This window comes from Glossina fuscipes, unplaced genomic scaffold, assembly GCF_014805625.2.
Source record: "Glossina fuscipes isolate IAEA_lab_2018 unplaced genomic scaffold, Yale_Gfus_2 89, whole genome shotgun sequence".
In the NCBI taxonomy this organism is placed as follows: domain Eukaryota; kingdom Metazoa; phylum Arthropoda; class Insecta; order Diptera; family Glossinidae; genus Glossina; species Glossina fuscipes.
Genome location: NW_023998443.1, coordinates 959,191 through 984,787, shown reverse-complemented (window position 1 = coordinate 984,787; position 25,597 = coordinate 959,191). Strand labels below are relative to the sequence as shown.

The 25,597-nt window shown below is 32.8% G+C and overlaps 1 protein-coding gene across 2 annotated transcripts in view; it reads left to right on the top strand.

The window, feature by feature from the left end:
• LOC119638456 (la-related protein 1) overlaps positions 1 to 22,619 on the top strand; it is a 35,368-nt gene extending 12,749 nt beyond the window's left edge. Inside the window, exons 3-8 of one of the 2 annotated variants that reach the window (XM_038035241.1) lie at positions 15,255 to 15,398; positions 15,540 to 15,648; positions 17,944 to 18,005; positions 18,104 to 19,119; positions 19,213 to 21,614; positions 21,722 to 22,619. In XM_038035241.1, the coding sequence (XP_037891169.1) occupies positions 15,255 to 15,398; positions 15,540 to 15,648; positions 17,944 to 18,005; positions 18,104 to 19,119; positions 19,213 to 21,614; positions 21,722 to 22,521 (4,533 nt within the window). In that variant the 3' untranslated portion in view covers positions 22,522 to 22,619. Of the gene's footprint in view, positions 1 to 15,254; positions 15,399 to 15,539; positions 15,649 to 17,943; positions 18,006 to 18,103; positions 19,120 to 19,212; positions 21,615 to 21,721 lie in introns of those variants that run through there. The other variant, XM_038035240.1, reaches the window with a different exon arrangement.
• Positions 22,620 to 25,597: the final 2,978 nt, after the last annotated feature.

Sequence of the window (25,597 nt, the reverse complement as noted above, 5' to 3'; positions counted from 1 at the left end):
GTCAGTTGAGTTAAACCGTCAAAGGAAAGTGAGAAAGAAACTGTTCTTTTCGAAAAGTTCACTTGACTTTTAGATTTAAAATGTCCGGTTACTTTTTGATCGCAGAATGTTAATCTTAAAACTTTCGCTTCATTTTCCTATATAGCATTTATTATGTGCTTAATGAATATCTAAAGAAAGGAATAAAGATACTTTATATAGGAAATAATTGCACGGGTTTTCTTTTATGCCGCATTGTCATCTCTTAATAATGATGGCTACGAAAATATAAAGACATGCAGTACTTTCCATATAATTGCACGCGATCTCAACTTAACCATAAATAATTCAAATTCAAAATCAACGGCAATGCACTGCAGAAATTTTTTTATTGTTTTTTTATTTTTTTTTTTTTAAAGGAGGTGCTTTTTTAGTAAGCGAATGAATACTTTTTTTAGGGAAGATAAGCAAGACGAAAAATTTTATAAAAATCATTCATCAATCCATACCGTATTCACAGAGCCGAGTTTGCATTTAAGGTAAATATTTTAAAGATGATTTTTTTTTCATCCCTGACACACATTTAGGTCCCGTTAAGATATTACAAGTCGATTTTCAAAAGTGTTGAAACTTCCCGAGAGTACTTACTTTTTGCGTGAAAGTTATTCGATTTTTTCCGTTTTACGTGCCGGTCAAGTAAAGCAAAGAGGATGGAGGGTGCAGGTTTGACTTCAATGTGGAAGCTGCCGGCGGGAAAGACGACTGCGGGTAATTAGTTTTAAAAAGTGCTGTAAAGTGCATTTAAAGAACAAGATGTTATGTTAGTTTGTTGCGCGGTTAACATATAATCTCAAGCGGATGAGGATGCTGAGATAGCCGATGATTAGTCCTATTAAAAGACTTGGTTGGTGAATAAATTAACTCGTGTATCTCTATAGAATGATTGTCGTTAGAGTACAGGATAACTTAGCTGCCGGTAGAATATCTAGACATAGGCACAGAATAGTTGACGCCAAGTCGATCCTCGCCATCGGTGTTGTAGTCGCTATCCTTTGAGGTCAACTGCGTAAAAATGATCGCACAAGACTTGAACTGAACTAATTGAGAGAGAAGTACTGTATAATAATTAAATATATATATAAATATATATATATGTATATTATAAGAAATATCTATTAAAGAATTAAAAATATTCTTCGACAGTCTTAAAGTAAACAGTGTTCGTACAGGTTTATTTAAAAGGAAAATTGAATATAATTAAATTGAAAAATTACTTCTTCGTTAAAAATATGTAAAATTTTTTAAATTTATTAACGACATATGGTGTTTATATTCAATCGATGTCACGGTTTCCCAGGTGATAATTTTAAACCTTACTCATCTATTAATAGAATTAATCAGAATTGAAATTGAAAATATTTCTGAATTATCAGTTTCTTTTTTTTTGAATGATCAGAACTTGCAAAAAAATACGAAAAAAAGTGTGTATGTGTGTTTTGGCCACAGTTGACCAGAGAAAATGTTTACTTCGAAAACGGAAGTAAAAAATATTATTTTTCCAATATATATATAAATATTATTTTTCCAATATATATATATATATATATATATGTTTGGTTTAGCTTGAAGAAATAAATGCCAACAGATGATTATTGTTCCGGAGAAATGTTTACAAGTTTTTGTTCATCCCAAGCAGTTGGAATATGTAAGATTAAATTATTATTTTACATCTTGTATTTTTGAAAAAAAAAGAAAAAAAAAGTGAATATATTATAGTAGACCGCGGCCCATCATTACATACTTTACACCATTTCGCTTAATACTGTTATTTATACGACGACTTTTCAAAACAATGCACTATACAGGAAGTGGTTGGAAAAGTGGGCCATTTCGAACCATCCCCAATAGTTTGCGTCCTTGGGGCAAAGTACGTCAGTGCATCAACTTTCATCAGAATATCTTAAATATTTGCGATCTGTAGATTGAACACAAGAATATAAGCCGGACAGACGGACGGACATGCTTAGATCGGCTCAGGAAGTCGGTATAATAAAAGTCGGATCTATCTCAAGTCCGCCTGGGCGTTGCATACACCCGCACAAACTGAATATACCCTTGCATCATAAGCAGTTATAGTATAATAAGACAATTTTGTTACCCTATAACATAATTAAGATATAGAAGGCAAAAAAATTTATATTTAATGTATATACGTTAGGTAAAAAGCGCTCGAAGAGTTCAAGCTATTATTAGTCAGGCAGTACTAATACTTAGATAACTGTATTTCAAACTATATTCCGAATTAGAGGCGAACGAAACAAATTTTTGAATCATCATGATTTTAATAAAGAGTATGACAGATGGACGGATCTGCGGATTTATAAAAAAACTTGACTACGTTTACTTCACTGTACAGACTAGTTAAACATGTATGGAGAGAGGAAAAATTTATTCATTTTAATGGTGTCCCGTAAATGGTGTTGCTCTGAACCTTATAATAGCCATTCAAGAGTACGTACAGAAAGGAAGTTTCACTATTCCTTCTTATAAGTCGTCTGCATAAAAGAAGATGCTCATGATGAAAGTTCATGATTCATTAAATATATTGATGGGTTGAGGTTTGAAAAATTTACTCCTTCTGATCTTATGATGTTGTGAATATTTTTTAACGGATGTTAATATCCTTCTGCTACTATACGTGAGCTAATCAAGGTGTTGTGGTACCGATGGCTTTGTCTTTTCAATCTTTTAAGTAGGGAAGAGAGGGAAAGGGAGATTTATCCTTTTTCTTGTCTTGAGATCTTGAATGAAATTGAAATGCTTATACTTTTAGAAAACTTGGGAATTGAAAATATTTTTACTCTCCATAGAACCCCTGACATATATTTCTAAAGGTTAGAGATTCAAAAGAACAGAAGATACATGTGTCACTCTCTCACACCTACTATAACCCGTGTGACAGAAATTAAAATTTTAATTTTTGTTTTATAAATTTTTAAATTTTTAATATAAAAGTCTCTTTTTAAATAAACTATTACGTACGTGTACGTATTTTTATAATTATCAGTAGCACTTGCTTGCATTGAAATGCAATTTTGTTGACTTTTCACTTTTACATTGAGACAAATCCTAATAATATTTTTGATTGTAAAAATAATTCTAATTTTGCAAATTCTAATACTTTTTAACTGGATAAATAGATCAAGAAAATAAAGAGAAAAAATATTTCAGGGGGAAAAAAGAACCAAGAAAAAGATTTATTAAAATTGTAGATATGTTCGTCATTACAATGGCGTCGTCTTCATTATCTAACGCGTTTATTACTTAATTGTATTCAAACAATATAAACTTATCTGCTTAATGCCGTTTCTGCGAGTTTAGGAGACAAGCAGAATGATATTTAAACGGTAAAGCCACATAAAAATTCTATTCTACTGCCTGGGGATTAAATGTGTGTAGCGGAAGACATTTTCAATGAAAAACTTACAAAAAAATGCATTATTTTAGAAAATGTTTTGCTTTTTCATTTAATTACCAATTTAAAAAAAAAAAAAAAAACCTTCATGAGACCTTTAAAAATTCGATTTTATTTGTAAAACAAGTAAAGAAATTGTATTCGGGCGTGAATAAATCTCTAATATTTTTAAGTCTCTAAAAGAGACTGAAAGAAAGGCAAATAACTAGTTTTTCATACACTTTACAGATGGTATAGGGCGGACGCGAATAATTTTTTCCATTTTCAGAATAAAAGAAAAATTTATGTAATCTACGAGTTGTACTCTATGAGCCATAAGCAAAAAACTTGGAAGACACGCATCTTCATTTTTACGACTGGGAGAATGTTTGCCACGGATACTATACACACAGTGGATAAACGGACAGATGGACATACCTACGTACATTCCGAATTTAAAACCCGCCAAGAATATAAATGGGGGATTGAAGATTGAAATAGAAAAAAGAAATGAAATATTAATGCACTATAATATTGGGTAGGCGTGGCTAGTTTTTTCCATTTTTGTACAGGTACTGCAGCATTTTTTAGCTATATCAGAGTTATGAGTAATGAGTCAAAAACCTGTCTGTTATTCCTTTTGTGTGGTGTTCTCAGTCCACGTAGTACTGTATGCCTGTTCTCCGACCAATTTGGCCCATTTTTAATGCCAATCTGCTTGCATGAACTTGGACGGCTTCCACCCAATTTGAAGCCGATGGCTTTTTTTTTTTTTGCGACCAGGAGAGTGTTTAGCACAGCTAGACAGACGGACATTCTTATTAGTTCGATGGTAGAATTTGATGTTGATCAAGCACATTTGTATTTTATGGGGCCTCTGAAGCGAACGTTTTGACACAATAAATATACTCTTCATCCTTCGATAATGTGAATATAACAATGCGAAAATTAAACAAAATATTTTACGCTTCGACAATTTGGCTCCACTGACAGAACAAGAGAATTTCACAGATTTTTAATAAAGATATATATGTATATATATATATCACAGTAGATGTGAATGCATTTTATTCAAAGTTGAAATTCATTTTTTTAATTAAAATTATTTCAATAATGAAGTGAGGGGCAAAGTATGTTCACATCATTCGCTTTTACGCTCAGCAAGCAAAGATATTATTTAATATGTTTAATAAACAAGAAAATCATTAAATTGAAGGCGATACTTAGAAGCACTCCTTACTACGGCACTTTTTTTTTTCTTTTCATTGGATAGCATATTAGAGAGATTAAATACCGCCTCAAAGTATGCACAGAAGACTGTCTAAATTAGGTGTATTCTTCCTCTAGCCATGCTTATGTCTTGTTGTCTGTCCGTCCGTGCGTTAAACTTTCGATTACCATATTTTTGTTAAATAAACCAAATTTTATCATAAATTTACCAGACTTTAAGTTTAATGATGTAATAAACACTAAGTTTAGTCCACAAGCCGCCATTCTGTTTATTCACTTCTCTCTTCTAGATCGAGTTACTTTAAAAGACTGAATGTGGCCTCTAAATTTTCCCCTGCTAGGAAATCTCTCTTAAAGCGTCTCAAGTGCTTTCCCATAATTATCCAAACGCCGTAAATGAATGAGATGCGATGTATATACGAATATAATTTTCAGCTTTTGCTAATGAATCATTTTCACCAAAGAATAAATTATAGAAAATTGCAATTGCGCACGTTGCATATTAATGGCACTGTTTTTTTTTTTTTCTTCTTTTACTTAATTTCCAATTAAATAAATATTCATTAACTATGAAATATACGTACGATGAATTTTTTGTTAAAAATTTTCTCGTCTTAACAATCGCAACTACTAATAATGATGAGAGTAAATAAAATTCAGTTTTCTTTTACTCTTAACTGAACATTAAGATCAATGAAATGATATCTGTGCTGAGAAAAAATTCGGTTGAAATGTTAGATTAGGCTTGGGATTTGTGGGCCATGTTTTTAAGACGATTTTTGAATTTTTTTTTTTTTTTGCGAAATTTTGCACTTTCTTTTATAACCACAGAAGTTGTGATAGCCTACGGACACAGGCGAAGAAACGGTATGTGGACTATATATAAGCTTTCTATTAAAGCTTACGTAATACTGAGAATTGTAAGAAATGGCGGACGGAGAGACGGAACGAATGTTGTTGATCACGTGCACTTAACACTAGAACTACCAACGTCAACGTCAATCAAGCCCAAATGTTGCAAAATTTCAGCTTCTTACCTTCATTTACGCGACCGTACCGACTGCATAAAAATTTCCGATTCCAAGTGACTCATTTTGGTAGATTTTTTGTAAGTGAATTTCTATATATTGGTAAAAAACGTGGATAGGTTTACTATTAAGATAAAATAAAAATATATTTGAATTGTTGGTGAAAAACGCCGCGAACTTTTTCCTTAATCTACGACACGGTTTATTGAACCCCTCTCCTATACGCTTTTGAATGTTCCAAATGGAAGAACAATATGATTACGCTTCCATTCTTTGGTAAAGTTTTCGTGTACTGAATAAAAATAAATAAATGAAGAAAGAAAAGTAATAAAAGGCCATTGATAGGTAAACATATGTTTTGATGATGTTAAATATTTACGCAGATATAACAAATAGGAGAACTTGCTCTGCAGTTTAGTCGCACGCACTTATATAGGTGCAGTTCGTCACTTGTACATGATTTCTAGTCACGCATAAAAGTTTTTCTAATCGATACTGATTAGTTTAGGGTTAAATTTGAACATTCAGTTTTCACTCACAAAGTTCAGGGTTGGGAGTGTAATTATGTAGCTGGTGCAGCAGCAGCCTTCGTCAAAGTTACTTAATTACTCGTCAGATTTTTCGTTATTTTGAAAATTGCAATATCGTAGCCTCACTAAAACAACTATAAACACACAATCCATTTGAAGTTTGTTATTATGTAAAAATTATATAGGTTCGTCGGAAGAAGCGACATTTATATGTCTTCCTGCGCACTTATCGACTTATGTGCTACAATGACATGTTATGTATTGATAAGTTCCACTTTATTCACCGCCATACCTTGCAGCCTAACTAATAAACAAAAATATTTTTTTATAGCTAAGCAATTCTTCTACAGCAATTAAAAATAATAGCAGAATACAAAGGCTTATGCTTTTTCCAAAGAAAATTTCTATGAATTCTTGCTTTGTACAGTGTTTTATTTGTTCGGCTTTATCGATTATTGGTGGAATTTAGCTCAATGTCGAGAGGTGAAAAGGTTTTGAAAGAGTCAGTGTTCATTGTCTACTAATTTATATCAAGGCGTTTCATCGCCTTTTCCCGCATCTACAAAATTAGGATTATTCCATTTTACGGTGTAGGGTGTACAAGTTTTCGGCTTTATTGTTTAATCGAACTTTAATCTCGTAATATATTTGTTAGGCGTTTCTATTACTCGATGCTAAATGACCTTTTTTTTTTTTTGCTTCTATTCCACCATTACACCTCCTCTCTATTATATGCTATGATATGTCTATAAGAACTTATCAGTTTTTATTTTCCTCTATATGCGATTATTTCAGCTTCAATATAAATATTAATAATAATAATATTTCATAAGCGCTTTTAGAAAGTTTTCATTTTATACGAATAATCAGTAAACTTGTCGGTTGTATGTTATATTGACTATAATAACCCGTAGAGATACTATATACAAGTCAGAGATACTCAATACTTTGCATAATTTTCCTTACATTTCTGAATAGATAGATAATAGATGATCGTGACATCCTTGGCTTAAATATTTTTTCATTTAAATTCTTTGACTATACATGTTGTTTATAATCGTTACGAACCGGTTTTCTGTATTAATTACATTTTCCATACAACTAAAGCAAATGCGTAAATACGTTTAGCTATCGGCAGCTGTTTGTAATAAAATTTGTTTGCCTACAAATACTTGCTATTTATCCTCGAGGTTTACTTTAGTAGGGTTTCCGAAACTGTTCTCGTTTTGGTATCCTTTGCCCTTGTTTTTTTTACCGTTACAAAAAAAGTGTTCCGGAAAAACATGTCTCTTACGATATATGCATGCAATAATTATCAGAAATCGATAGAGATTTCCCAACATTTTTACATCTTAAAAATAACCGGGTAAATATAGGAAGTACAGCCAGACATATATGAAGCTGAAGAAAAAAGAAAAAATTTGAGATAAAATATGGTATTGTGTCCTGTCCTGTGACCAGCGAAAGAGAATTAATTGTCGCTTTCTCGTTAAGTATGAGGGGACCATGAGTAGATATAGAATGATCTACGCAAAGTTGAAAAGAGAAAAGCCTGTGATAGTAGTATCTGTCCTTTCTAGGCACAGTTTTGAGATGCGATTAAATCATTTCCATTATTCTTTTACTGATCAAATGTAACGCATTAGTCAATAAGATCGTAAAGACAAAATACAGCGACAGTGTTTGACATATGTTCTACGAGGAGCTCGATGAATGTTTCTAAGCTTGATATATAAACACTTGATATCTCTAAATATCGAAAACTCTCATATAATGCTTTACTTCGTCATTACCCATCATTTAAGTCTTGCAAATATTTCGTTCAAAATTTGTAGTTAATGAACTGTGTGAGCCCTTCGATCGCTTGCAAGTGTTAATGCTTATGCTTATTAGTTAAGAAATTCAAATTTATTTTTATAGTATGCTAGTAGTCTAGTATTCTACGGCATTTTTTTTTTCCATTGATACATCAAGATTGGAAACTTACGATGTAATCGATGTTAACCGATGGCTTTAAGTGAACCATGTATGTTTTGTATATTGTAATCAGTGAAAGATTCAGCTTAAACCGGTCACAAATTTGGTTTTGAAGCTGTAAAGATCATGGAATTAATATTAACAAGCAAGCAGATTAACATATTCACGTACATAGAAATAACTGACGAGACAAGTTTACAATAAATATCAGATTGAAAGAAAAGTTCCTGACATTTTTTCATTGCCAACATTACTGTAGTTGTAGTTGGTTCTTCCGTGAACAGCGATGCAAACGAAACGCTTCACCTGACGACAAAATCAAAAAGGGATTTTTTGCGGTTTTTAGCAACCGGCAGTTACATGCCGTATTATTCTCTTGGTATTTGAAATCGAGAAGAGATTTTCGATGACGAATAACTTTTCTATTTAAAATGAGTTTTGAAATCCCCTCCTCTCTGAGCCAAGATGATGCAATAAAAAAGTCGTCTTTAAGCACTGCCTCATTTGTCTCAAATCGATTATCTCTAACATAAGAGAGGAACATAAAAAAAAAAATTGTTTGTTTACATTATTTTATATCGTACGGCTCGGTAGTAGCGTTAAAAAACGATTTTTACACATGTATTTCACTTATTTAATTGCTGTGCTAAAAAGCGTGTTCTAACTAAATTTTTATTACGATTTAAATTAAAGTGTGAATTGACTTCTCAAAAACAACTAATTATTATTCAAGGGCAAAAGAAAAAAAACAATGTTTTCTCACTTAGTTTCATTAGTGTTCTTAACACACTTTTATTAGAGCGAAGTTTGTATTGAAGAAGATATACAGTCAGGACTACTCAATCAAGGTCTTTACTTTGAAAATTAAAACGAAAAAGAAAAAAAAAAAAAACTTTAAACAAGTGAAGTTAAGTGGTTTGGCAAATGAGGCATTCTTACGCTCTCTTTTCAATAACAACTCGCAAAATGCAGGGCCTTTTACTATCTATATTCATTTTGAAGCAGTCCTAGCTATCAAGAGAAAGTCGTTAAAGCATTGCATCTTAAACTTGGGGGTGGTTATCAATACACATATGTAAGGTCTTCATCGATTTTCAGCATAAGAAGCGAGCGTAATAGATGTAAAGCGCTTTTGCAGCCCTTAAAGGCAATATCTCGACTAAATTTTAGTCGCTGACCTTATGAACATTTATGAACAAACATCCACGGTATCCACGGTAAATAAATGTAACCAGGACCGGACCCAGCAGTGATAATAAGTGAACTCGGAATTTTATACGAAACAACGAAAAACATATTCATTTTAGGGCGTTTCCGTTGCTTATGTTGTCCCTTAAATCAGGAATTAGGCAAAAAATAAAGTCTTTGCTCAGTAGTTTTACTAGCGGTGGTTGAAAAAAAATTGCACAGAGAACTTTAAAATCTCGATCTCTCGCTCTCGTATTACTGCGGCTGTGCATTAATATATTGCGTTGTTAGCCTTCGAGTTAATCTCCAAATTATAACTCCGGCGTATGCGCGAGTAAAATTTCATGTATGTTTTCCATATGGTGTGGCGTACGTGCCATTTAACAGGTTTATGTTTTTTTTTTCTTTTCCCAACATATATTTTTGTTATTGTTTCACAATGACAAAGGCAAGCGTTACACTTATTCCATAAACATGTTTTTATTATTATCTATCCTATGTGTGAGAACAAAGAAAGAAAATAGTAAACAAAAACATAACGATGTGAATGATCTCGGAACCCTTATCATTTTACATAAAAAAAAAAAAAACAAAAAAGATAAATATTTTTCCAATTTTGTTTTATTCTTAGGATTTGTTTGTTGTTTGTCTCTTAGGCCACGATAAACGTGAAACATATCGTTGCCAGCCTGTACCTCGGTATAGTGGAGTGTGTGCAGAGAGCGAAAGAAAATTTCACAAGAGAGACTAATAAATAAAAGAAATAAAAGAAATTCAATTTACAGTCGCATGCACTTAATTAGATACAGACCGGCAAAAAAAAAGAAGATTTCTTGAAAAATTTATATTTCAGTAAGAATTGGATGAAATAGAAAACCGAATAATCGGGCAAATGACCTACCTCTATGGCTTTGCTGGTACATATGCACGACTTTATTCTCTATTTTATGCCTCCAGCCCATAATCCGCACCTAACAAAAACATGTTGTGCGCGCATTTGTTTTTCAACAATCACATATGGATTTTCTGAATCTGAGCCGATTTTACCGACAATTAGCGAGGCCATCAAGAGAAAAACTACCACTTCGTATACACGCCAAGCTTTTCTTATTTTTGAAATATTGTTTAACGTTGCTCCGTCATGTAATGCTTCATTTTTACTAAGCCTAAACTGCTGGCTGTCAAACTGGTTTTTATTTATCCAGAGTGTCAGGACTTTACGAAAAGAGAATTCATATTCAAGAGCAAGAAGGAAAGAAAATTGTAATCGACCAGAACCGAATATTGCATACTTACCATATGCATTTAAAGAAAACAAAAAAAAAAAAAAAAAAAAAATGAGTTTAATCTTTTTATTCTTGAAAACAGAGATATTCTCAGTTCACGCTACATTGCAGAAGGGTTTTTTAATTGATTTACCTGATTCACAGCGCATCAACATGCATGCAAGAATTTGCAAAGTTCTTGCCTAACTTTTTTAAAAAAAACACGTGCCCTAATTCTTACGATCGGGAGAATGTTTAACACGGTCACACGGTCGGACTGGCTCAACACTTTGTATTGTTTAAGAACATCTATATGTACAGACTTTATGGAGTATCTAAGCTTTTCTTTCAGAATTTTGGACATTCCTTCCACCGGTCGTGGATATAAAAATATGGGTCTTTCCATTTGTAATCGATTATCTCAGGAAGTCCAAACTATAACCCCTATCGAAGCAATTCTATCTACGCGGTGCACCAATTACGGCACAAGGATACATTAGGCTTGAGCGAATGTATGAGCTTAAGACTTTCTGAATCGGTTAAAGTTTGCTCACCCGTGTCCAATCTAAAGGAGATATTTTGGTGAACCTTGAAATACCTGGTGCCTTAAAGAACCTACTTAAGTATTTTGTACTAAGGGCGAATGCCATTAAAAATGGTTCGGATCGGACAACTTTTTCGACCACTTCTCATATAATAACTTCTTATTTTGGACTGTATTTATATGAATAACTATAGCGTAACATATGGTATTCAATGGTAAGGCGCAGCCTTCTATAGTGGTTTTGCTATGAATTTTCTCATTTATCAACGAAAACCTCTTCTACGGCTCATAATGGACCCTCTTTACGAAAGACACTCCATAAAGTATATGTCAAGTGCATCTATATAATATGCAAAAGCATTGTGAGCCCCTTCCTTTGAATATTCATTAGGTCCGTTTAAAATTTCTGAAAGGGTAACATGCAGCCATTACTTCGTTCGAAGTCACTGTTTTCTTGATATTTAGCTTCTACATGACAATAACACGACCGACCGGGGTTTTGTATGTTTTTGTTTTTGTGTTTTTACTTTTCCGTTGTGTGTATTTCATGATGTATTTATAGTATTACATGCCACCACTGCTTGATAATTATATATGTATATACAATGTATATAAAAAAATATTTTTGTTTGCTTGTTTCTTTATACTTGGTTTATTTTGGTTTGTTTTTACTCTGTTTTCATTTTACTTTGTTTTCTTTTTATTGTTAATATTATTTTTCTCGCTACTTATCTGTGTGCTGCTCATACGTTAATGTGGATTTGTTTTTTTCTTGTTTTTTGTTTTTGTTTTATATTTGCATTAGTAGTTGTTTTCATTTTGTAGTTTTATTGAAATTGACTTGGCTCACGTCGACTCCGGCATAAAAAAAAAAGTTGTTTTCATGAACTGCGCGAATACGCTTGAATTCAGAACTTCTTCAACGCTCGTACCAGACACACGTGAATACGTAAAACAAAAAAAATATTCTATAAAATCGAAGTTTATTCTTCTGAATGGAATAAATATTAACAAACAAAAAAGAAAAAAAAAAAAATAGCTGCTTACTACAATACAACCAATACTCACTAAACACTATTTAGGTCATCAATAAAAAAGATTATTATGTGCTTTGACTGCTGCATAGTAATTAATTAAATTGCTTTCGCCATATGAGAAAATCAATGCCTAATGACGATGAAAAAGTGAAAAAATTTCAATATAAAACACATAAAAAAAACTTCAATTTCATCAGAATAATTGTAAATAATTGACAATAGTAGTTTGCATCAATTTGAAGAAACTCTAAACATATTTGTGAAATAATTGAACATAATTAGGTTTGTTAAACAAACAAACAAACAAACAAAAAAAAGAAGAAAACATTTCACGAACAAAGGGAAGTAATTTGAAAGGAAGCTTTGGGAATTCGATTCTTCAAGGTATGATATAATAAGTTTTCTCAAAATATTTATTTGCGTGTACGTCATAAGGACGAATGAATGTTTTGAAGAGAATTTTTTTTTTAACACGATGTACTGATACCGCGTCGGTTTGCTTGGATTAAAATGTGTTGTTGTCTTTTATTATTTATTTTTTGTTTTTATTTACAAAAAGTTTTTCTATTTTTATAGGAAAAATGTAATATTTTTTTTAAAATAGATTTGTTTATTGGTTGGTTGGGTTGTGGTCGGTCGCTCGGTCGCTCGGTCGGTGTTTTAATATTCGTCTTAAGCTAAATATAAAAATTTTTATGATAGAGAGATTTTCTCTCCCATTCTCCTCTGTCTGTCTTTTTCTAATGCATTTGTATGGGTTATTTTCCATTTTGTATTTTTTTTTTATTATTATTATTACCTTTTTTTTTTATTTTACATCGAACATGGTCATGCGGGCAAAGCATGCACTTCTTTATATATGTATAGCTACTTTTATGCAAAATACGGAGTGTAACTAGATTTTTATACTTGTATTCATTCATATATAATATACACATGATAATGCATCTTGCATTAAATTCTAAAGAGAAAAAGAGACAGAATTCATATATAATTGAAAGCAAGGACACTAATAGAAAAGCGAACATAAAAAATTACATTGAATATTTGGCAAAAAATCAAAGTAATCGCATCTTTTAGCGCAACTGAGATAGATATATCGGAGAAGCTTGTTTTCTTTATTATTATGTTTTTCTTAAAAAAAAATTTCTCTACAGTCAACGCAAAGAAGTAGGGTTACGAAGGATATTGATTATCTAAGACATTCCATTTTTAATATCCATTATCTTATATAGGAGACATATATGTCTATATATACATTAATTCTCTTATGAAATGGGTGATGACCGATTTAATCACGATTGTATGTCTGTTTAATTCATTATTCAAGCGCCGGGGTCTTCCATACGAAATTTTTGGGCCGAAGCAGTAAGAAAATTTTGATTGTTAGCCTATCAGCATAAGGGTTCCTACACTTGTATTTATTGAACGAAACCGTCTGTGAAGTGTTTGGTGGGAAGAAAGTGAAACCCTGTGTAGATTAGCACCGAACTATATAGTTATACAATAATACACGCGTTTGCCTATTTAAATCTCCGACCGTTTGACCTTCTGACTACGTTAATATCATACATTATTCTGTTACATTGAAGTGTCCGACTTTGGCTGAATGATTAAAAATATTATTCTGTGTTACACAAAAGTGTCAAAAGTTGAGGAAGGAAAATAAAAGAAAGAAAGCTTCTTCGATGCGGTTTGTTAGTGAGCGCGATCCTTGAACCCGTACACCGCTTAATTGACAATCCGACTTAGTCATGTTATTTTTTTTACTATCTTTATGTGTAGTGCTGCAAAAAAGTAATAGGAGGACAATGTAGGGGAAAAAATGGGATCTTGTCTTACCGCTAACTAACCAAAATCGCAACATACGATTTTAGATATTTTTTATTTGGCGAAAAAAATTCTACAATCAGCAGAAAGAATGAAAAAATTCGTCGTTTGGTCCTTCTTTTTTCCAAATCATCAGATCAAAATTTGATATAAGCACATCTGAGAATGTAAAGTATTGCCAAATTGGCATAAAAGCATTTCTACACATACAACAACGACATCCGCTAGAATGTATTGGGTTTGAAATTACTGATGAGCATTTAGGTGGGTGGGCGGTTCAGCCAAAGATGAAATGCATTTTTGTAAAAGAAACCTTTCATTATATGGTGAAAATGCGTAGAAGACCTTAAAGAGTTGAAACCTTTCTTTGTTTCTAAGATAATCTTATGTTTTAAGACTTCGCCATTGAACGTATTTTAAAGAAGAAGCAGACCCATCATATTTGACATCAATAAAACGTATTATTTACTGCTATGTAGAAATTCAAATAGAAATGAATATGAAATATGCAATATATGAAATATGCCTTTCTGGTCGCTCGTGTTAACACACAACACGGAAAGATTGAGTAAAGCCGAAAGATTAACATAATCCCTTACACTTAAACCCTTTCAATTTAATTTTCAATGAGTTTTCAAAAAGAGTTTGGCATAAAACTATTATATTTTAATTTTTGATCTTAGATCACTATATATGTAGGAAAATGATTTGTATTCTTTATCTGTACGTAAGATTTTCGCCTACTTTTTCAAAAAAAAAAAAAAAAAAAAGGTGCTAAGTGAAATATTTTCTCTCTAGCATATGAACAAACTGCTGCTTAGCGACGACAAAGATTTCAATTGTATAACAATTGCCACGCATTTATTTACTCAATAAATTCACTCAATGCGCTTGCTTCTTCTTTTTCTAATGAGTATATTTAACGTGACAAACTTTATATAAAATGTTTGAATAATGTTTTCCCTTTTGCTTTAATGTGAATTCAATGTAATATTGTGCACAGGGAGATTACTCTTCTCCACTAAGTCTTGCATGTAACTTTTTAATTTAAGATAACTTACGTAGTAATATCGTAATAAGTATATTTGCTTTTTAGAAATTTATAGTATAATACTTTAAATGCAGATATATATATATATATATATATATATACATACATATACATATTTTTTCTTTTTCTTGTGCTTTTTAGATTACAAAACAACAACAATCGCAAAGTCCCAAAACAAGTCCGTCGCCATTAGATAAACGTGTCTTACAACCAAAACAGCCTAAACAACAACAATCGCAACAATACTACCATCAACCGCAACAGCAGCAACAACAACAGCAACAACACCAACAGCAGCAGCATCAACAACCACAACAACAACAACAACAACAACAATCGCAACAGCAGCAGCAACAGCTACAACAACAATCGCAACAGCAACAGCAACAACTACAGCCGCAGCAGCAATCCCAACAAAATCAATTTGAAATTCAAGCTGCTGGCAATAATAACAACAATTCCAATAACAATAATCATAACGCACAGTCTCAACCAAAGACACAATCCACTAACACAGCAGTTGCAACAACCATTGGTGAGTTTTTCTTTTCTCCATTTTCATCAACATAAAAAGCTAAATTTCACTTTAAGAGGCAATGTATAAACGTAGTAATATATTTTCTCGTTTTAAACTAAAACGCATATTTGCTTGATAGTCTAAATATTTTCATTAGTCGGTTTTCATATTAATTAATTAATTTAAAAAAAAAAAAAAAAAAAAAAAAAAAAGAAGGAAAACACTTATGCATAAAAATAGAACTCTGCTCGTGTTTCTATTATTCCCTACGTTACACACATATAATAAATTTAATAACTAATTTATAGCGTGTACGCTGGGCAAGAGCAATTTGGGATATTCGGTCGATTTAATTGCGTTCGTCGTCTGTTAATCTACTTGTAGTCGCAACAATTGGAACGGAAGGGCATATTTTTCATAAATATTCTTCTCTGACGTTTACGTGCGTCATTCAGAGGCCGCAAAAGAGATGAAATTGGTTGAAAACGAAAGCTAAAAATTTCAAAACGTTTCTATAAGTAACTTGCTGATATTGAAGATTTGACATATCTCTGCTGGAATCAAAAGCGGATAATAATCGATTTATGGTTTAAGCAATGGTTTAAGATAGTTTCCATGATCAAAATCCCGTCCGGCGAGATAATACGCAAATGTTACGCTCTCTAAGTTTGATGTTAAATATGTTAATGTGTTAATGTGCAATAATCAAGACCTTGACTTGACACTTGAAAATTCTTGCGAACAACATAAATTCCTTTGATTGGCCCATCGGATCACATCTGCCTCATTTCCGAAACAGTAACGATCTACCAGATAGTATTGTTTGCCCACAAATTGCAATCTTTTCACAACATTTTGGTGCAAGCAGTTTCAGACTACAGAAGAGCGCCATACCGAACCCAAGTAAAAAGCTAAACCGTGGAAGATAACCAGGGCAGATGCTTGCACGATCGCACCTACAATGGGCAAAAATTTGCAAAGGGTTGCTATTGATTGTTTAAGGACAACTGTTGTAGACTACTGTAACTCAATCCAAAAAATCGGGTTTTTTGCTTGGTAGATGCTTTGAACCTTCTAGAAAAAATTCCTTGCCCCTAAAATTTTTTTCCTTTGAGTTTTATTCGATTTTTCGCTTTGGAGAAAGCGACTAACAGTACTGTGGGCAATTGTAATGGTGATGTAATTACTATTCTAAAATATTCATGGAAATCGACGTTAACTGGCTAGAGGAAGCTGAGCGGCCTACGGCAGATACTGTGGTATTCGAAAATATTGTCGAATAAACTTTTTTTTAGACTGTTACAGCGTTTCTTCCTCCCCCCCCCCCCCTTAATGAACAAAATATTGTCCAAATTCTATGCATTTGTTTGAGGTGAGGCCAGTTTTCAAGTTCTGTGTCCTAAGATGAATACAATTGCTTTCTTTATTTACAATTTGGAAGAAAGTACTCGATTACCGTATAGAATGGTATATATGTATAGAATGGTATATATGTATGAATACGTATACATATACATCTCATCTGATACAAGATTTTTGGGTTACCTTAGTGTCTCCCTTACCTTACTACTCCCTTGTTCGAGTCAATTGTTGAATTGTTTTATAATTGCAATCATATTTTTCTTTTTTAATTTATCTTTTTTAATAAGCAATAATAAAAATATACGACGTTTTTAAAAATATTTAATTGTTTTGCTTCCTTTCATAAGCGTTCGCTGTTTAAGTAAGTGCTGATTTATTTATATTACCTTTAATGTCCATTATCTAGGGATGAAGGTATATATGTAATTCTAAATTTAAATTAATTTGAGCAATGTGTACGCTCCGATAATAAACTTTCAGAACATTTAAGTATGTTTAATCACGTTACTTTAGAAATTACCGATAAGATAGTAGGTATTATTAAAATTACATAGGAGGAAGAGAAAAAAAAAAAAAAGAGAGCAAGAGGTATAAAAATATCAATTTTATACGTTTTTAATATTATTTCTGTGCGAATCGAGATAAGAATTTCTTGCTTGATTGATTATATATTTTAAAATTTTGAAAAAAAGAAAAGAGGAAAAATTTATTGAATGAATTTTGCTCCTCTTTGTTACATACTTGAATATTGTTTGACATTTATACATTATATGTTTAAGCAATATTCACTTTCGTCACTAACAATTCTCTAATCGAGTAAACAGACGTCTTGTTTGCATTGCCTCAAATACATACTTCATTATTTGCTGAAAATTTTATCGGCTCGAAAAAATAAAAATTCAAAATTTTTCCTAATGTCAAAATATGAAATTTCTTTTGATTTCGTTACAGTTGTTTCACAGAGTGATGCTAACGCTCCCGTTGTGAAGGATAAAAAAAAAATAAATCAAAAAGTAAGCTCATCCTAATCCTCATCCTTCCATTTCTCATTTCATTAATCATTATCATCTTATTTTCTTTTTTTTTTTTTTGTTCAATTTTTCAATTCAAGGCTAGTGATTTTAGTAATGTTGGTGATTGGCCAATGTTAATTGGTGGGAAAATAACAGGCAACGAATCAAAACGCTCGACAAAGAAGCGATATAATAATCATCATAAAGACGAATCCTCTAATAATAATATAATCAGTAGCGGTAAAACATCTGATATTAATCCAAGCAACGCGCAAACTTCTCCTGCCTCTGCAAGTGCTATCCATAATAGTAATAATAATCAGAAATCTGATATAAATTCAATTTCTAACGAAAAATTATTAGCAGCCACTCCCACAACTAATAAAGAAAATCATGAGCCAAAATCGAGCACAGTTAACCAAACCGTGGCGCAAGTTGGAGACGTCATTAGAAACTCGGGAGGCACTGGAAATACCACCAATGGTACGCCAGTGTCTGCCTCAAGTTCAAATGGCATCAATAAAAAAATCCCCAAGCACAAATGGCGACCTTTACAAATCGATCTTGCAAAATCTAATCGACCCAAACCGATTAATCGTCCACCCAGGAGAGGTTTGCAAACACAATCTCGTTACCAAGAACACGTCAACAATCGGAGCGACACCAATGGCCCGGGTGGAGGAAGCAGCGATGAAAAGCGTTCAAATGTGGGATACAACACTGAAGCATTACCACGCGAACGCAACAACATCAGTAAGAAACCTGGGATTGCTGTTGAGCAGCGCTTTGATTCCTGGCGTAGCGGCAGCGGAACCGAACGATTCGACCGCGACTACGACTGTGCGCCCCGTACGCCAAGGCGATTCCGCACGTCGTACCGCGGCAGCCGCCAGAGCCGTGGCGGATTCTCAAGACCGGGACCAGGTCGTACGTCAAATCGCATACCACGCCATTTGTTAACCAACGGTGGCGAATTCGCAACTTATTTACCGGCAGATGCTGCCGGTGCAGAACAACCGTTTGTCCTTATGGGCACCCATTATTATGGCGCCGTCCCTGCAGCGTTTATTGAAATGGACGCTCAAAGTGTCAAGGAGGCCATTAAAAAACAAGTGTAAGTTTTTGAAAACAATCGAAAAAAAAAAAAGTAATGACGCAATAACATATTTCTCGATTACTTATTTTGATTTTGTTTATGCCGTTATAGTGAATATTACTTTAGTGAAGAAAATCTTACTGGTGATTTCTTTTTGCGTCGAAAGATGGATGATGAGGGTTGCATACCTGTCACTTTGATCGCTTCGTTTCATCGCGTTTTAGCTTTGACCACTGATGTGGCGTTGATTATCACTGCTATCAAAGAGTCCGATAAGTTGGAGCTACTTGAAGGTTATAAAGTGCGCACAAAAATTAACCCTACAGTTTGGCCTATTAGAGATTTAATCGAGCCCGGCAATCAAAGCATCTGTAACAATAGTAATTCTAGACCTTTGAACACATTTAAATCTGCCGCTAATAATGGCACTGCCGGTTCAGTGAATGTCCACATCGATACGCCAGAAACGCAATCTGTGACCGATCAAAAGGAAAATTGTGAAATCACTGATATTAATGTTAAAACTGTTTCTGCTTCCTTGATGACTTCCGAATATGCCAATGTCAACGATAATTTACCTGCCGCCAATGAGAAAACTTCGTCCTCATCAATTGTCACAATCTCTGATGAAATAGCGGTCGCTGTTAATGAGTCAAAAATATTGAATAGGACAACACCTATTATTGCTTACGTACCCGAAGTGCCTCTGCCTCCGATTCTCACTTCGCCAATGGCTACTAAACCATTAAGTTGTATACCACCACCACCGGTACCACGCAATCCTCAGAATTTGGTGCCATCGATGTTATTGCAACAAGAGAGGCAAATACCGTCCTCACCTCCTTTAAATTCTATCAGTGCTCTTACGAAAAAAGTGGAGGCAGCTAAGGCAGCTGAACAAAAGAAAGCGGGTGGAGCGGTGACTGAATTAGTGGACCATTTAAGTGGATTGGCGGAGAGTGTTAAATCGGCGGTAGATACTAAACTAAAGAATGCTAATCAACCGAAGTGCACATCGACCCCTCAAAAGAAGAAACATAACGAAAAACAGCAGCAGGAAGTGAAGCCGTCAGTGATAGAAGAGGCGACGGCCGCAGAGCCGGCCGAAGGTATGTGGAAAGAGGTAAAAAGACGCTCAAAATCAAATGCTTATAAAGATACTAAATCTGCTACAAACTCGACACAAATGTCATCATCACAAACTCCACATGGCTCTTCTTCCTCAATCACATTTACCACAAACTCCTCTCTCACCACTATCAACTCCACATCAATAACCCTCACAAAAACCACGAACAACAAAAATCATACCAAATCATCTACCACCGATTCATTAACAAATTCTTCCTCCAATGCCACCAATATCAATTCCTTTTCCTCCTCCTCTAAAAAAACAGCAGCGTTTTCCTCTACCGGGAGCCACCATCACGGCCCGACAATCGAGAAGGAAGAATTAGATTTCCAATTTGACGAAGAACTGATGGATCCAATACCCGCCACTGGACGCGTTAATAATTTTACTGAACATTTTTCTGATGACGATGAGTCTGATTATGAGTTTGCAGATCGGGATATAAACAAATTGTTAATTGTAGCTCAAGTGCAAAGAGCGCCAAAGCACGAGGGCTATGATCGCACTGCCGACTACACAACACGCACTAAAATTACGCAAGATTTAGAAAACGTGATAAATGACGGTTTAGCCAATTATGAAGAAGATCTATGGACTACCTCAAATACGGCTAATAATTATCGTACTGTAAATGTTATATCGCAAGAAGACTTTGAAAAGTTATCGGGTCAAAGTAAGCCGCAACAACGTAACCAACAGCCGCCGCCACCACCGCCGCCCGCATACGATGACGAAGATGTTACATTGAACGCTACGTTAAATGCAACGCTTGCGAACACATCAACTAACACTACGTTAAATTCGACATTGAAATCACGACGAGCTCGCTTCTATGCAGCGCCCAATACGCATTTGATTGATCCGCGTACGCCACGTAAACGCAAAACACGTCACTCTTCAAATCCACCGGTCGAGGCTCACGTGGGTTGGTTACTCGACACTGTCGAACATCGTCCACGCACTGCTTCAATGGGGTCTTCGGCCGGTACTTCGCCAACTACCTCGTCTTATGGTTCCTCTGTGCCTCAGTCACTGCCCGTTTTTCAGCATCCATCTCATGCTCTGCTGAGAGAAAACAATTTCACTCAGCAAGCCTATCATAAGTACCACTCGCGTTGCTTAAAAGAGAGAAGACGCCTTGGCTTTGGACAATCACAAGAGATGAATACTTTGTATCGGTTTTGGTCTTTCTTTTTACGTGAAAATTTTAATAAAACAATGTACAATGAATTCAGACAATTGGCGTTGGAAGATGCGTGCAATGGTTTTCGATATGGTCTTGAATGTTTGTTTCGCTTCTATTCGTATGGTTTGGAAAAAAAATTTCGCCCGCATATTTACCAGGACTTTCAGGAAGAAACTATCGCTGATTATGAAATAGGTAAGTAAACTGAAGAAGACTAAGAAGAAATACTAGAGAATATAAGAAAAAAATGAAGTGAAATGAAGAAAAATATTTATTTGTTTTTTTTTTCCGCCCGTTTCCAGGGCAACTATATGGCCTCGAAAAATTCTGGGCATTTCTCAAGTATTATAAAAATGCTGATAAACTTGAAGTAGAACCGAAATTGAAAGATTATTTGAAAAATTTCAAGACAATCGAAGATTTTCGTGTTGTTGAGCCGGAAATCAATGAAATGCTACAAGGCGTTGGAAATCTCAACAATAAGCGCAATTTTCAACGTCATCGAAGTGTTTCCGAAAGCGATGGAACAAAGGTTATCGTCGTGAATGGACGACGACCCAACACCACAATCACTAATCGCAGTGACTATGTTGGCAATCGTAACGTTCAACAATATCATCAACAACAATCACATCACCACCAGCAATATCAACAAGGTGGCCAAAACTCGAATCGTCGACGTGCTGGATCTTTCGGCAGTGGAACAGTACGTGTACGCAGTGGTTCTTTGGGAAACAAGCCTCAGATAGTTAATCGCCACAATCACTACAGTGGTGGTTCGTTCAATGAACCATTAAGACGTAGCGGTGGTGGCAATGGCAGTAACACAGGTCTGAATAATAAGCAACGTCAATCTCAGCAACAACAGCAACAGCAACAGAAATTTAAACCCGCCTATCAAGCACAGAATAAAGACTCACATACTAAAGCAATAACAACGTCAACAAGAACAACAATAGTAACAGCTGCAACAACGACAACAACGACAACAACAACAGCAATAATGACAGAAGAGAGAGGAAAATCATCGTCCATAAATCAACAAAAACAACATATAAACAACAAAAAGTCGACATTAGCGTCGACAGCGGCGGAAAAATAATTCATTCGTTCCTTCGTTCGCTTGTTATAAATTTTATTTGATCTTTCAATTTTTCATTTCTTTTTTATATTATTAATATATTATCTTCTATTCTTATTACTCTCTTACTATTATTATTATTATTACTCTTATTATTATTATTATTATTATTATTATTTTTTATAAATAACTTAAGCGCTATTTTCTACGATTAGTTTATATGCCAAAATATTTTAAACCAATTTTTTTTCTAATTCTATTTTCACATTTCTCTATTTTGGGTATTTTCAAGATACACGTATTAATGCAAAACCTAAAAAAAAAAAAAAAAACAAAATGAATAATCCCTTATATATGTATAAAAAAAAAAAAAAAAACAACAAACATATTCTCCGTAATATAAACAGGAAACATTAAACATAAACATAACGAACTCTATAATGAATAACTGAAAACTATGAAAAAACAGCCACTCTCTTGTTGGTGGTAGTAGATGTTATTTAGAGAATATAAAGAGAATTTATCTCACAATTAAATTTTTTTTTTTTTTTTTTTGTTATCCGTAAAGAAAAAAATTGAAAGAAAAAACGATTTGCAAACTAAAATCAAAAATTTTAAACCTTTCCAGTTTGTTTTGTGTCCTATAATCTTTTTTTTTTTATTTTTTTTTAATTTTTTTTTTTTTTTTTTTTTTTGTATTAAACAAATTGAAAATGCTCAAAATTGTTAAAACTGAGTTTTGGTTTGATTCAATTTTTTTTTTCTTGAGTACATACGTTGTTAATAAACTGTAGAGAACGTTTACCAAGAAATTTTTATATTTTCTTTCTTAAAAAAAAAAATTTTTTTTTTTTGTTTGTTTTTTAAACGTGTGGTCGTTATTTTAGGCTTGAAAAAAGTGAAAAGAATAGAAGAAAAAAAAAACCAAAGGAATAAACAAATCACACTTTATAAGGGCCCAGAAACCAAAACGATATTCAAATCTTGTTTTAATTTGTTTTTGTATTTGTATCGTTTGAGAAAAAGTGCTTTACAGTTTTTTTTTTGTAATGTATTTTTTTTTTTTTTTTTTTTTTTAATTTACTGTATAAAAAGATAAGCTTTTGTGTTTATTATAATTTTTTTCAAGGTACGTTGGCAAAATTGTAATTGATTGTTTTGATCCCTTTAAATCAATTCGGGGACAAGTTTTAGTGTAATGTAAGCATTATTACGTTAAAGATAAGATTGAGTTTCCAGAAAGAGTTAAGACAATGTTATAAAGTGAATAAGATAGCCACAACTGCGCAGTAGAATATTTACGAGTCGTCAAATCATTTTAAAATAGAAATATAATCAATGTAACGAAAATAGTTAACGACTGCGTAATTGAAATTTTGTAAATTTTTCAATTAACTTTTTTAAGATAACATTATGGAAATCACGCTAAGTAGCTGAGCAGCTTACTAGTTAAAATCTTGCACTTCCAATTATGCTTTTCGTGGCTTATAGTTCTCGTAATTATTGCAATTAACTCTAGGCAATGTAAAATGACAATGTAATCGTCTGCTCTGCAATTCTGTATTGAACTTTTATAATTTTCGAATGAATTTTTAAGACGAAATTTTAGAGTCAATTGCCTGGTCATAATATTTTTAAATAAGATTGCAAACTACAGATAGCCGAGCGCTTAGATCTGCGACTGAAAGACACGATAGCTGAAAAATTCCTAATTAAGTGGCGAAATATCGTTCAAAGTTTAAATAAAACTTATATTAAATAAAATGAGGAATAAAAGATATATATGTATATTTTATCTTATACGCGAAATAACGCCACATCGATGGCTGATTATATTAACTCTTAACAATTCATTTTTAACCCGTTAACTCGTATCGATCTCTTCAGAGATCTACTCGTATACTTGCCAAACGTAGGAATTATAACTAAACAACTTGAGAAAATGATAAAAATATTTTCTAAAATATATTATTATGGCAAATATATATTCATAATATCAAATTTTTTGTAAGGATATCCGACAAGGGCGGATGGGCGGATAATGACGTATATATTCGTATATACAGAGCTAATTAGTTAGAGGATCATATATATGCTTATGAAATTAGTAAAATAACTGAATCTTTCAACAATCTTTCGTAAAAGTTGAGGAAGATTTTTAGTTAAAAGAAAATATTTATTACATTTATGATCATTGCCTATAAAATTATTTACATTTATTACATTGTCTCTGACGTCGTATATGATTATATTTGCAATAATTTGGAACTCAATCTAATTATTACTATTTTAAAGTTCCTCGTATAAGTTTTATGTTATGTATTTAGATATGAAAAGGTGGTAAAGGTAACCGGTTTAAATTATATAATTATAAGTGAAGGCTTCTAGAAAAATCAATGTTAAGTAAGAAGGAGTTCATTGCTTCCTTGTCATCTGGGAATCTTTTTAAATGTAAGGTATGCCAACGAGCTTATGTATACGTATACTAAACCTAATAATAATTTAAACTATAGGTCACGCTTTTATAAAGATCTAATATGCTACTATATATAAAAAGGATCATATTTTTTTACCCAAAATATAAATAGAATTTTTTTTCATATTTTTTTTTTTAATTCAATTCTGCTTCTTCTTCTTCTTGACTGTTCTCATCTTCTAGTAACAATTTTTTAAGATCCTCAATCAATTAAACATGAAATGCTAATATTAAAAAAAAAAATAAAATTTTTTTTTTTCTTAATATTGGAAAAACAATTTTTTGAAGGATTATAATAATCGTATCTGATTTACATGTTATTTTGTGCATTATTGTACAAATTTTTACAGAGAAAAATAAAAATCTATGAGACTTATTCTCTAAAATATATAAATACAAATAAAATATAATTTATATAAAAATTATTTTTATATAGAAAGTAACATAATTTAAAATGTTATAATCGGCAAGACTAATACTAATATAGTGTTTTATGAAATAGATTTAAAAATCATAATGAATTTCGCTAAAAACAAGACATTGATATGGAATTAAAATCATATACATATATATATACACACATATATATATATAAATATATATATATATATATATATATAT